Source organism: Rhipicephalus sanguineus, chromosome 8 (genome assembly GCF_013339695.2).
Source record: "Rhipicephalus sanguineus isolate Rsan-2018 chromosome 8, BIME_Rsan_1.4, whole genome shotgun sequence".
NCBI lineage: Eukaryota > Metazoa > Arthropoda > Arachnida > Ixodida > Ixodidae > Rhipicephalus > Rhipicephalus sanguineus.
Genome location: NC_051183.1, coordinates 16617547 through 16630132, shown reverse-complemented (window position 1 = coordinate 16630132; position 12586 = coordinate 16617547). Strand labels below are relative to the sequence as shown.

At 43.2% G+C, this 12586-nt stretch overlaps 1 protein-coding gene across 1 annotated transcript in view; it reads right to left on the bottom strand.

The window, feature by feature from the left end:
* Positions 1-434: 434 nt before the first annotated feature.
* Positions 435-12586, bottom strand: part of LOC119401457 (CCR4-NOT transcription complex subunit 2) — a 36792-nt gene continuing 24640 nt past the window's right edge. The window contains exons 12-14 of the mRNA XM_037668282.2: positions 6833-6894; positions 5924-6074; positions 435-3272 (exon numbers count right to left, since the gene is read on the bottom strand). Of these exons, the coding sequence (XP_037524210.1) occupies positions 3071-3272; positions 5924-6074; positions 6833-6894 (415 nt within the window). The 3' untranslated portion in view covers positions 435-3070. The remainder of the gene's footprint in view (positions 3273-5923; positions 6075-6832; positions 6895-12586) is intronic.

Sequence of the window (12586 nt, the reverse complement as noted above, 5' to 3'; positions counted from 1 at the left end):
ATTCCGCGATACATTCCGTCCAATTGCGATACATTCGTGTGTTACATCGGCATTCTAGTGTGCTATTTGTCGTGTTACATTAGTTATGCAATATGGCTGCGGGCTCGCTGTTGTGTAAAAGGTGCTAATAAATGTGCATGTGTTTGCCGCAGTATGGTCTGTACCGTGTCTGACGTTCCATGAGCGTGTGTGAGACGCCACATTGTGATGGAGTAATGTTACCATTACCATATAAAACGTGGTACATCTACAAGCCAGTTAAGTGAGTGATGAGTTATTGTTAAGTTCCCTGAAAATAAATGATTATTGGTAACATATGAGCAACTAAATACACCCAGGAAGACTACCTGTTGGCAGCACTTGTTCAGAAATGGGTTGACAACACTCATGCACCCAAGGCTGCTGAACATGCAAGCAATAAAACCAACAAGAGGTTACAGCTTTAGAGATCGCTTTTATTGACAAGCAACTATGTATCAAGGCCGCTCCTTTGTACACTTTGAAAATAATTAAGGAAGGCTTATGTACATTGAGTTTTTGTCCCATGAGCTACCTTTCAACATTAGGAGCACCGTCGTTTTCCTCACCACTAGGTTGGCTGTTGCCGTAATGACTCCTGGCCACACCGTGGCCAAACACACGCAAACACTCCCCCCTTTCCCCACTGTACAACACCACCTTCGTGTATTTTTTTTTTTTGGCATCAACAGTGAACGGGCCTATCGTTGCATAGACAGCCTCACAAGAACACCTCCATAACGCCACTTTCAAAAGCCACTGCAATCCGATCCGAGTTGTGTCACAGCCATCTCACTTGAGGAGCAAACAAGGATGGCCTTGCACTGGCTCAAACGAATATCACTTTCGTAACACACAAAATGACATTATTAAAAAGGAAAGAGAAAAACTGACGCGAGATGTAGACATTACACGTGTACAATTGAAAAAACGGTTAGCTTCACAGCAAAAAAAACCTCAACATCCAAGACCTCTGTGACAAGACGTTTCAAAAACCAGCCCGCACGATTTGTTGAATGCTTTCATAAAGAACACCTTTCAAGGGGTCAAAAGAATCTGTGCTGTGCTTGGAACACTCGCTCTGCATGCGAACAAGGCGCAGCAAGAAAGAATAATAAAATAAAAAAAGGGAGAAAGCAAAAGGGAAAGTATCCTAAATTATGTATAAGTACATTTAAAAAGAGTAAAAAACAAATATCTCAGTTTTGCAATTTTGCTAATGGAACACTTCTCTTGTGTAAAAAACGCTGTTAAAAAGACACGTCTGAAAAGAAAGAAACACTGACCCTGTCTAATAAAACAGTAATCCACCACATAAAGCTATTAACAAAGAACAAAAGTAATCTTTACGTCAGTCTTAAAGAAACACTGGCTAGTAGTTATAGGCAATGTCCCAAAGGCGCCAAAAATAGGGGGGTTGAGGGTCAAGTCACAAGCAACTGTTCACTCGGTCCTTGTGCTGTCGCGTTTCTCTCAAGTCATCCAGCGTTCCCAGGCAAAACACCCAACCATCGTGTGTGCAAAATTCGGGTGCCCCGGGTCGGCATACTAAAACCCTGACGTTATGCCCCCCCCCCCCCCCCTTCTCCACCCCCTCCCTCCCTCAGGTCTTTAGGGTCAGGCAGGATGCAAGCACTCCCTCTCGGAATTACATTTTCATGTTTGTGTGTGCAATTTGCAGGCGGCAGTGTAAATTTTCCTCGTGCATGTGCGTGTTGTACAAAAGCTTCGGTTCCAAAAACACAGCAGCATAATCAAAAAGAAAAAACAAACAAAAATAAAAACCTTCTAGGAACTTTCCAGATCGTGGTGCCAACGACAAGCAATCGCTTCCATATTCTCATGGCAGTGAGTGTTCTTACTAAGCAAGCTTGCAGGGCAGTATATTTTGTAGCTCTTTCTTTTCTTTTGCTTTCCTGACATTTCCCACCAGCTACAGCACTGGCATTTGAACATGGCACGGTGAAGATCCAAGAATTGCAGCTGCCAGTGCCTTTCAGATGTGTGCCAGTGATTCCTGATTAGAGAAGCCTCTATGCATTCAAACTTTGAACAACGTTGGCAGTATGGACAACCCCAAACACCGCAGGCCAAATGTAAGTTATTCGGTAATGGTGGATGGTTATACATTAGATGCAGTGCACAAGATCCTAGTTTGTTGCTAAAATCGATATTTCTGTGGGGCAGAGACTTAACAAATGAGAGCAATTTGCGTTACAATCAAACCTGGAACCCTTCCCGATTGGTCTACCGTGCAATCAAGACGGACGAGAATCTCATTCCGGGCAGCACAGCTGCCTCGAAACAATGCTTTCATTCAGCAAACAACAACACAAGACACTTGCAAACAGTGGCTCTGTACACACGAGTGTTCGGCCCAGCAAAAAGAAAAAAAAAGCAGTCTCTTTTCTCAGCACAAATGGTGTGAAGGAATGTGTTCTTTTTTACAGGCAAATGAGAGAAGCTGCTGGCAGAAAAGCCCACGAACTTAATGAAAAACCAAAACGTTACCGCTCTTTCTACACTTAACGAGAAGCTGTCGCAACGCAATCTTTATAACATTTATCAAAAGTCAACGATGCGTCGTACTCATCGCACGACTGACCCTGCCGAGTCTGCGAGGAGAGGAGATGGGGGGATGAGGGAGACACCTCCATCCTTGTGCGGTTCAGTTGGATGTTCTGTTCTCCGTAGACCATCCAGCACCGCAGTGTTCTAACGGCTGACTTGTGGGCACTACTGGGATGACGTGAATGCTCCCAGCGAGGACCATCGAGAGAACCGTTTGCACAGAAGAACCGTCGAAAACAAGGGCTGCTTCTTGCCGTCTGACAACCGTATCCACAAACTCCGCACGTTTTCTTCTAGTTTCCTTAAACTAACAAGTCACACGGTGCGTCGGTGTTCGTTCATCCGCTGTCTCACTGCCGCGTGCAACGTCGTCGGGCCCGTCTTTCCTGGTGGCTTTTGTGTCCCTGGTCTGCGCGGTCCGCCAGGAGCGTTACGGGCTGCCACCACGGGTGACGTGACTGGGGGCGGTGCAGTCGGCTGATCAGAGGGGCGGATACTGCTGCGGCCGGTCTTCGAGCCGGTCGTAGTCGAGGTGGAACTCCTTGGCGACCTTCCGCCAGTTCACTGGGTCGAAGAAGAAGTACGTCCCACGCTCGTACGTCGACGTCTTTTCCGTTGGCGAGATGCCTGCTCGCGTGATCCAGACCCGCTCGTCTTTGTGGAAACGCCAGTCCCGGTTGTACCTGTCGTAATCGTACAGAATGTCGCACCCACATAACGTTCGTGACATTTTTTGGAAACGCACAATTCGCGAACGTGCAAGGAGCCAGCAAGATGTAGCTCTACCATGTGCTGAAATTGAAATAAGAAGTGCCGCGCTATCACTTAAGGCAAGTGCAAACTCCCACCTACCAATGCTACTTCCACAAGAGTTTCCTACAAGATACTAGAGGGGATTCGATGCTATATTTACAAGAATTGCAAGTACAACGTGGCGACTGCGGTCAGTAAATGTACTTAAAACAGACTTTGACCTGGCTTTATATACCTTTGTGAGTTTCACAATATAAGCTGTATTCAACAAAAAACTAATTCATTACAGATGCAGCAATTCCATACCGTTTACCGTAATCCGCACAATTATTGCTGCATTAGAGGCTTGCTTATTGCCTTAACACGTTCAGAATAATGTGACTGCTCAGTAATTAGGCCAATAATGCACTGCATTACATAGTGGACACACTGCAATGATATGTTCTGAATTAGTTCCGAGAATATGAATGATTAAGTTTACGTTGTTTGATATCTCAAAGTTTATTAACCCCTTTACTGTTTTGAACGAGCACGGCTCTTTCGTGCCGATCTGTCCCCAAATTGTTTTGGATGAATGTAGCCTGTCCGCTGACGGAAAGGCTTTTGGTTGTTGATAAAAATATTAAAATTGTCAGTGTTGAAACCATTCTCAGAATTCTGAGAACTTATTTTTAACAGCACTCTTGTTCTTGTTTTGTTTTTATTGTTAATTATTAGCAGTCAGCCTAACTTTTTTTAATGAACAATTAACAATAAACTTCATTAAGCTAATTTAACTGTGTGTGCTTAAATTCTTTTTTCAACAGCAACAACTTGCTTTGTAGAAGAGAAATATTGAATACTAACTTAAAAAAATAACCCTTTTAACCAGAAGACTTCTGAAAATATAAAAACGGTTAAAGGGTTAACATCCTTGAAAATCATGGCAATTACAGTGCAGACCACTTATAACGTAACCGCATATAGTGCAGGACCGGTTATAATGCGGTCTTTTTCGACTCCCGTTTACCCTCCCATAGAACCGCATGTATACGCATACCGCTTATTGTGCAGTCCCCCAAGATGAAATACCGTTTATAATGCGGTTGCGAGAAAATATTTCTGACAAACGCGGTAGCGAGTGCGGTTCTCAAAGGAGGTACGCCGCTGGGGAGGGAGCGACGAGGTCGTTACGAAGGACGAGGGCACGCACAGTGAACGAACGAGGGGCGGAGGGAGGAAAAAGACCGCGGCAGCGCTGTGCGGGCTCGCCGAGTGGGGAAGGATGGTGGTTGCCTAGGCGACGGAGTAGCCTTTGCACCGGCGGCGGCAAGGCTCCGCGGCCGCTTGCCGGCAGCGCGTTACGCGTGAAACGTACGATCGCGTCCTCATCAAGTGCGCTTTAAAGTAAGTTTCCTGTCGGGAAAAGCGTCGTCGTTATCACGCTTGCTACAGATATCGCGTTTGCTACCTCGTCCGCAAATTGAAAAGTTTTGCGGCTTCATGACGCGAGCTTTCGCCTTTTCTGCCAGTGCGCGGACTTAAACGAGCTTGGCGGGCTTTTGTCGCCGTTGATCTCCCAGCCGCGAACATAAACCGCACAAACTTCGTATCATGCGCGCTCTTCTTGGGTTAGTGCTCGAGTGCGATCTTTTCGACGTCCGATCTTTATGTTGTCTTGGAGAAACTTCCACAACATGCTGAACCGCACGCTAGGCCTAATCAGCGTTGGTTGCTTTTCGGTAGCGGTCACGGGCGATAAAAGTTGCGGTTTGGTGCGGAATCAACGAAACTTTTTGCGATGGCTGCACTTGAAGGGAAGAGAATCATATCGTTAATGAAAACGAGGGCATGGTTGGCACATGCAACTCTCGAATGCAGGGGCGTAGGCAGAAATTTTTTTCGGGGGGGGGGGGGGGGCACCTCCTTGATCTGTAGTGGGGATGAGCAGGCAGATGTGGTCGAGTGTCATTTTCTGCTCTGTATGCTATGGCAAAAAAAAAAAAATTTCGGGGGGGGGGGGCATGGGCCTGGGTGTGCCCTAACGTGGCTACGCCCCTGCTCGAATGGTGGTTCCGGATTCGATTGCAATGTCTTGGACATCGCGTGCGCGCCCGTGAAATCGAACGATCGGTACCGCTCAGCACGTGAAATTTCGGTCGCGATTCGACATGGTTTCTGTGTAATGCGCATACCTCGAAGTGGCCTGAAACGCAGTCGGCGAATTTCCGCGATGGCACTTTGTTTTGTTTGCTTTTTCGCCCCGTGTTCATTTCGTTGGCAATGCGGGTCTTTGGCGGTTAATTTTTGAATATTCGGAGATTTAAGTGGTTGTAAGCGCCCCAAATCGCATATGTCGATTATCGGACACGCGAGGCTACATGCTCAACACGTTTTGCGCAAGTGCAGCCTTTGTAGAAGGTTGTTTTGGTTATAGTGCGGTACCGCTTATAGTGCGGATATTCGTGACTCCGGCGACTTACATTATAAGCGGTCTATACTGTAGTTGCTTCTGTGTCAACATAGCTATATTGACAAGGAAGCAACAGCACGCAACACTGTGCATGGATTTCTCCAAGAGCAGGTCAAACAAAACACTTACAATTCAGAGGCAGAAAGCAGCTGTAATAAGTCACCCCCGAACATGTAGAAGATGAAGAAGAGCAGGTCTTCGCCGTATCGATTCAGCTTGATGCCCGCTAGTTTGTCCCGGATGCTCTGGTTGATGATGTACTCTGAAGGAACATGGTAGTCTGTGACCGTGGAAGACACAAAAGAGACAGGCAGCGTTAACAACTGCACCTAACGTATCCCACACATGGTCATTACAGTTTTCAGTGCTTTCTCTTAGTGACTTTAAATATGGCAAACTCTGTCCCAAGATGAAAGGTGTACAAAGTTGAACTTCTGGAGGAATGGTGACATACACAACAGCGTCGATGCTTCCCAAACGTACCAGCAGCAATGCAACATCCATGACAAGATTAAATAACAGCATATGTGGTACTGTCGAGTAATAATGTTGTACAATGCGTGAGTTTCCAGTGTATTATTTGCTGTACAACAAACTAACTTACTTTTTGAGGTCTCGTTGGTGAAAATGTGGAATTTTTTTTTTTGCAAAAGTCATTAGCACTGTTCGTATTTGAAGATACTCCAAAAATATGTGTTTTAATTGACACTTGATTTTCATTATTTGAATCTGCTTTGAAGTTGAAAATATGATATTTGCACTCCCCTACTTAAGAGTTTAGTGACTTTTGTTCATTTTTATTGCGATAGCAATTATATGGACACTCTTGGCATCATGTCCAAGCCCAACTTCTCTAACTTCCCTTAAAGTTATTTCAGGGGCAGCAGAATAAAAGTTGAGCTGAGCGTTCGGCAAAGCGAATAGGATTTCCAAGACCCATTCATGCTCATCCTGGGAATCAAGAATAACTGCACAAACACACACATATACGCACATATGCGTGAACACACATAGGAAGCATTAAAATTTCTCCCTCACCGATGTCCTGTGGCCTGCAAGGCTGTTCTGCCCAGGGACCTCCGAACACGGGATAAAGGTTTCTAGGAAGGAAACAAGAAAAAGAGAAAGTTTTCTCTTTTCAGTTAACTGATACGCCCATACTGCATTCACAGAACAACTACTAAGATGTTGACTCAATATTCTGGCACCTTGTGGTGGCTATTCACTTACAGTCGAACCTCATAGTGACCACATTGTTTCCAACACCAAAATGTGCTTGTTAATATATTGTTCTTAAAGGGACACTAAAGTGAAACAATGAATCAATTTAGACTGATAAAATATTCTTTGAGAACTCTGGTGTGCCTTTTATGTATACCATCATAGATTTATTCATAGAAGACAAAAAGAAAGTCAAACTTTCATTTTTATACCTTATGCTGAAACCTACGCACCTAAATGTGAGCGTGATGTGACGGACTTCAAAGTTCTTTTCACATTCCAGCCACATCGGCTCAAGAAAATTTGTTGAAACTTGGTACGTTGAAGTCTCTGGTCCCCTTGAAGGACAATGTAATTAAATTTCTACCGATTAAGAACTATGCAAGTCCAAGCAGACACCATAGAAGTCTATGACATTACAGTGAGTTGAAGCGGTAAGTTTAAAGAGGCATCGCTACCTGCATTTTCGTCTTGCATGTTTTCTCATTTGCCAAGCGTATTTTCACTGCAATGGTGGCGCTTTTGGTGCAGTGAAAAGGTAATTTACTAATGTGAGAAAAATCCTTTTAGTATTTAGTGTCCCTTTAAATCTGTAAATTAACTTGTGTTGTGAGATTATCTTCTGTAGGACAAGCATTGATTGGAATCAACAAGCTGCTCCGATCACTTTCACTGTAAACTGTAACTACTTTAGAATGGCTATGTGCCACACATCTTTTTAATGCTTGTTTAATACTTAGCATCCAGGCATTGATAGGATTTGAAACAAGCAAATAAAGTACCTGCTCTGGACTGCTTATACACGGCAATACTAACATATTAATCATGGCTGAAACAGAACATCAAATACACGAAACTGCAGACAAAACATCGCAACAGCTTTCAGCAAACAGGTGAGTCACAGACACCTAGAAAAATTTCGTACATACAGGCTTTCTCACGAGAAAAAAAGAATCTGTCTTAAAATTCAGCATGACTTACACAGTAAATTTCTAAGTGAAGCCAACATTTGTAGTAAAACATTAGACGGCGAGTGTCACAGCACCGACATGCACAGGAAGTAAACGCAGAAAGGCATACAAATGTATGCCTATTGCTGTGTGAATTGTAACACAATTGCGTCACTCAAAACTCCACGAGCACTCCTTCACTGCTTCACCTACTGCCACATAACTTATCGCATAGCTGTAGAAATTTCCCAGTATAACATTAGATGGCAAGTGCCATGGCACCAGCATGTAGAGCAAATACATAAAAGATTCAATTCATACCACATGGCCTGCAACATGTTTTCTCACTCAAAACCCTACTAGCACCTACCGTATTTACTCGATTCTACCGCGCCCTCGATTGTAACGCGCACCTGTTTTCCGCGACCAAAAAGAAAAAAAGAAACGTACAACATCGATTCTAACGCACACCCATTTTTCGTGAGAGAAATGAACAAAAGTACGTAGGAGTCCACCTTCGCACATTCAGAAGAACAGGTATTTGGGTTTTAAAGAACTAGTTTCAAAAAAAGAAAACACAAAGTCAAACGGCGGGCCTTGCTGCTGAAACTGTCACCACTACGGCGGCGATACGAGTCGCGTAATGGATCAGTCTTCGTCACTGTCGGACAACTCCTTGTCGCTGTCAACGCTCTTCGAGTTCGGCAAACCGGCCCTGCTTTTGTCCACAGAAACTTTTTCGTGAAGCTTTGCTGTAAAACAATCTTCTGCTTCTGTTAGCACCAGTCTCGCACGCACGTTTCGGCAACTCCGAACGACCGCGATGCGGCCCGATTTCCGTCCGTCTCTGCACATGTAATAACTTTTCTTTGAAATGCGATAACGTGGTGCACTCGTCGAGTATTTGGAGGGGGCACTTCCATGCCGCCGATGCGAATGCAGAACGAGATGACAAACTTCTCAGCACACGTACGAACTGAAACAATGACAGAAATGGCCGAGGCGCGTAGGAGGCGGCCATTTTGAAATGCCGATGGCAATACGATAACAGTTTTTTCGGTACTCGATTCTAACGCGCATGTGATTTTACGACTCGTTTTGCCGAAAAAAAGGTGCGCGTTAGATTCGAGTAAATACGGTAACTGCTGCTTCATCCACTGCCGCGTAGCTTATGCCACAGATACATAAATTTCTCAGTGTAACATTAGACAGTGAGCATCGTGGTACTGCAGTGCAAAGCGAATAGTACTACGTAAAAAGGCGTACAGAAGCACATATTTAACTATTACTCGAATGGTAACATACTCTTTTCAGTGAACAGATTACCAGCCCTTTACCACTTCATTCATTTCTACATAACTTATGTCATACACTCAAACCTCATTATAACAAAGTCGCATCTGCCATGAAAATAACTTCGTTACATCCGAAAATTCGTTATAAACATTTATTTGTAACACTGTAGCTATGACAAGACTATTCCTTATTTACTTCGTTATAACCAATAATTCGTTATATCCGTGTTCGTTATAACGAGGTTTGAGTGTAGTTATATAAATTTGCGTGTCTCATTAGTCGGCAGGTGTCACAACACTAACATGTAGAGCATGTAAAAAGGTGTGCAAAGACATGCCCGGAACTACTGTAAGAATTGTAACATATTCTTGTCACTCAAAACTCCACTTGCCCTTCTTTGCTGCTACATCCATTGCCACAGGACTTATGCCATAGTTGCACAAATTTCTGACTAACAGCAAGAATCACGGTACTGACATGTAGAGGAAGTATCTAACAAATGTGCAAAAGCATGCTTTTAACTACTATACAAATTGTTACCACATTTCCTCACTGAAAGCCATACCAGCCCTTCATAATTTATGCCATTACTGAGCAAATATTTCTTTGCGTAACATTAGATGGCAACTAAAGATGGGAAATTTATTTAAGGGCTTGTTTTCCTTTGTTAGACAGGACATTATTGACAACTAACAGACAATCAAGACAAGGAAAGTATAGGGGACATTATTTGTAGTAATTAATAAGCAACTTTCGAAGGTTGCAGGTTCGGTCCCTGCCGGCGCCAAGTTGTCTTTTTTGTCCACTTTAATTTCTTCAGATTTATATCAATAATACTACAAATAACGTACCTATACTTTCCTCGGAGGTTGCAGGTTCGGTCCCATCCAGTGGCAAGTTCTCTTTTCATCCACTTTAATTTCTTCAGATTTAATCACAATTACTACAAATAACGTCCCCTATACTTTCCTTGGCTTGATTGTCTGTTGGTTGTTATTAATTTTGCGTCTAACATTAGATGGAAACTGTGACGCTACCGACATGAACAGGGTGTGTGTAAGAAGGCATACAAAAATGCACTTATAACTACGAATTGCAACCCATATTCTTGCTTAAAACTGCTAGCCCTTTGTTGCTGCTTCATCCATTGCTGCGTAACGTATGCCATAGCTGTATGCAGTAACTTACCCTTCCAGAGTACTTACTCAACAAGTTGCTGAAAGCATTGACCAATGCACTACCCTTGTTTTTCGTTAACTTAACATTCTACCAGTAAGGCGAATCACAGAAAACTGAAAAATGATTCTACTCTTTAGGACGCTTCACAATGTCGCATACTGTACGGCTGTAAGACTTCAGCGCAACTTCCACTTGATGAAACGGGCGATTGTGATCAGTGCAAAACAAACTCTGTAGCACTGTGACTCACTCATAATGCTATCAAAGTGTGGAATGCATTGCCTCAGTACAGAACAAGGAAAAAGATTCCCTCGTTTATAACCGCGCTAAAACTGAACCTTGTCCATCTCAAGGAATGTAATTAAAACCTCCTTCCCTGCCCACCAATTTCCCATTCTTAGAATTCTTGCGCTGAAGTTGAAATAGTCAGATGCTTTGGGTGCAACTTTCATTTCGACAAAATACTTTTCACAGCTCCTTAATCCGTTATAGACCGACTTCACTGCATATATCATTATACAGAGATTATCTGCTATGAAGCACTGTTGAACAGCAGAGTGTTGCTGAATCCAACTTTTCAACAGGAGGAATTGTCTTCACATCAAAACAAGTCCCCCCTTTTTTGCCTTTTAGAAACGTTACCTTCAGTAACATTCCCTGTTAAACTGTCTCTCACAATTTCAAGCCTCCATTCTGCCCTTAACTACTGTTTGGTTCAAATTTCTGATGAAAGGCACGTTCATGATGGACGGAACTTGACCATATCTATCTCTGGAAAGGCTTTCTTTCTTCTCTCAAAACATCTTTGTTTTGAGAATTGTCATACTTACTTGATCGTAAGCAGCTGCCTACTACAGCCTTGGCCCTGTCACAGTACATTAAGTAGTTCGTTCGTAAAATCACACGGACTATTCCCATGCAAGAGAAACTAAAAATTGTACCCCATTATATAAGCAAGAAATTAAAGAAATTAAAAGTTTGTTCTGACTGTCGCCATTCTTGCCACAGTGAATGTGAATCATACATAAATGAGACAAAACATGCATTGAACCTGTAGTACATACAGAGCAACTTGAAAGACTTACAAGACGCAGCCGCTATCACACAGCATGCCATGTCTTTCGCACATTAACAATAGGCTTAAAGTTAACATTATTACTCATATTAGAGGAACTCTTAACTCTGAAATTCCCATCTAAATACTACATGGGAATGCACAATTTGTTTTGCTGCGAATCTGCCGTAATGTATCTGATTATTTGCACCGCTGAAGAAAAAAAACCGGTCATTGTAAAAAGCATATTTAGGTCATCAATTCTTCAAGAAAAATTGAGAAATAAAACCACGGAAAAAAAGAAAGCTCGAGTAGAAAAATTTCAATTCTAATTCAGCATCTAAATCAAGTACACCCGACAGCAAAAGGTTATGGGACCATGCCTCCACAACAACTGTGAATTTCTGCTGTATTAGGGCATAATGCTTCTAATCTAGCTGGTAATTATACCAACTACAGGCTGGAACATTTCTTTCAAGATTATTTTCCCAGACAAAGCAAGAATATAGATTTCTCTTATAATTCGGGTCCTGCAAATTTTTGCTGTTGAATATGCATGGGGCGTTCTTGATTTTTGCCCCCACAGAAATGAGGCCTCCATAGCCTGGAATCAAGCCCACACCCTCGTTCCTAGCAGCGCAATCCCACAGGCATTAAGCAACCAGGGCAGCTTATCTTCACGATTAGCACACCACCTGTATGCACTCTATACCTCACGAAGAGGACCTTTCTGTTACAGTCCCCGACGAAAGTGGCAGCGACGACAAGAAATAAACGTGACAATAAATTTTCAAGTCATTAAACCGCCCGCGAGGCACATATTTCAGACCACCGAGCACCATGCAGCACTCGCAGATTGTGAAACGTGAGAAATCTAAAGCTAAGTACGCACACACTTTCGTTTCAAGCGTCTACAGTTTGCGTCATGTCGGCGTAATTTTGACTCACACGCTTACATCAGAGACATTACCTTAAGCAGCCAGATTTGCAGCGACATGATGCGGTTATCTCGAGCAATCGCTCCTAGCAGCTCTTAGACACACACACACACACACACACACACACACACACACACACACACACACACACACA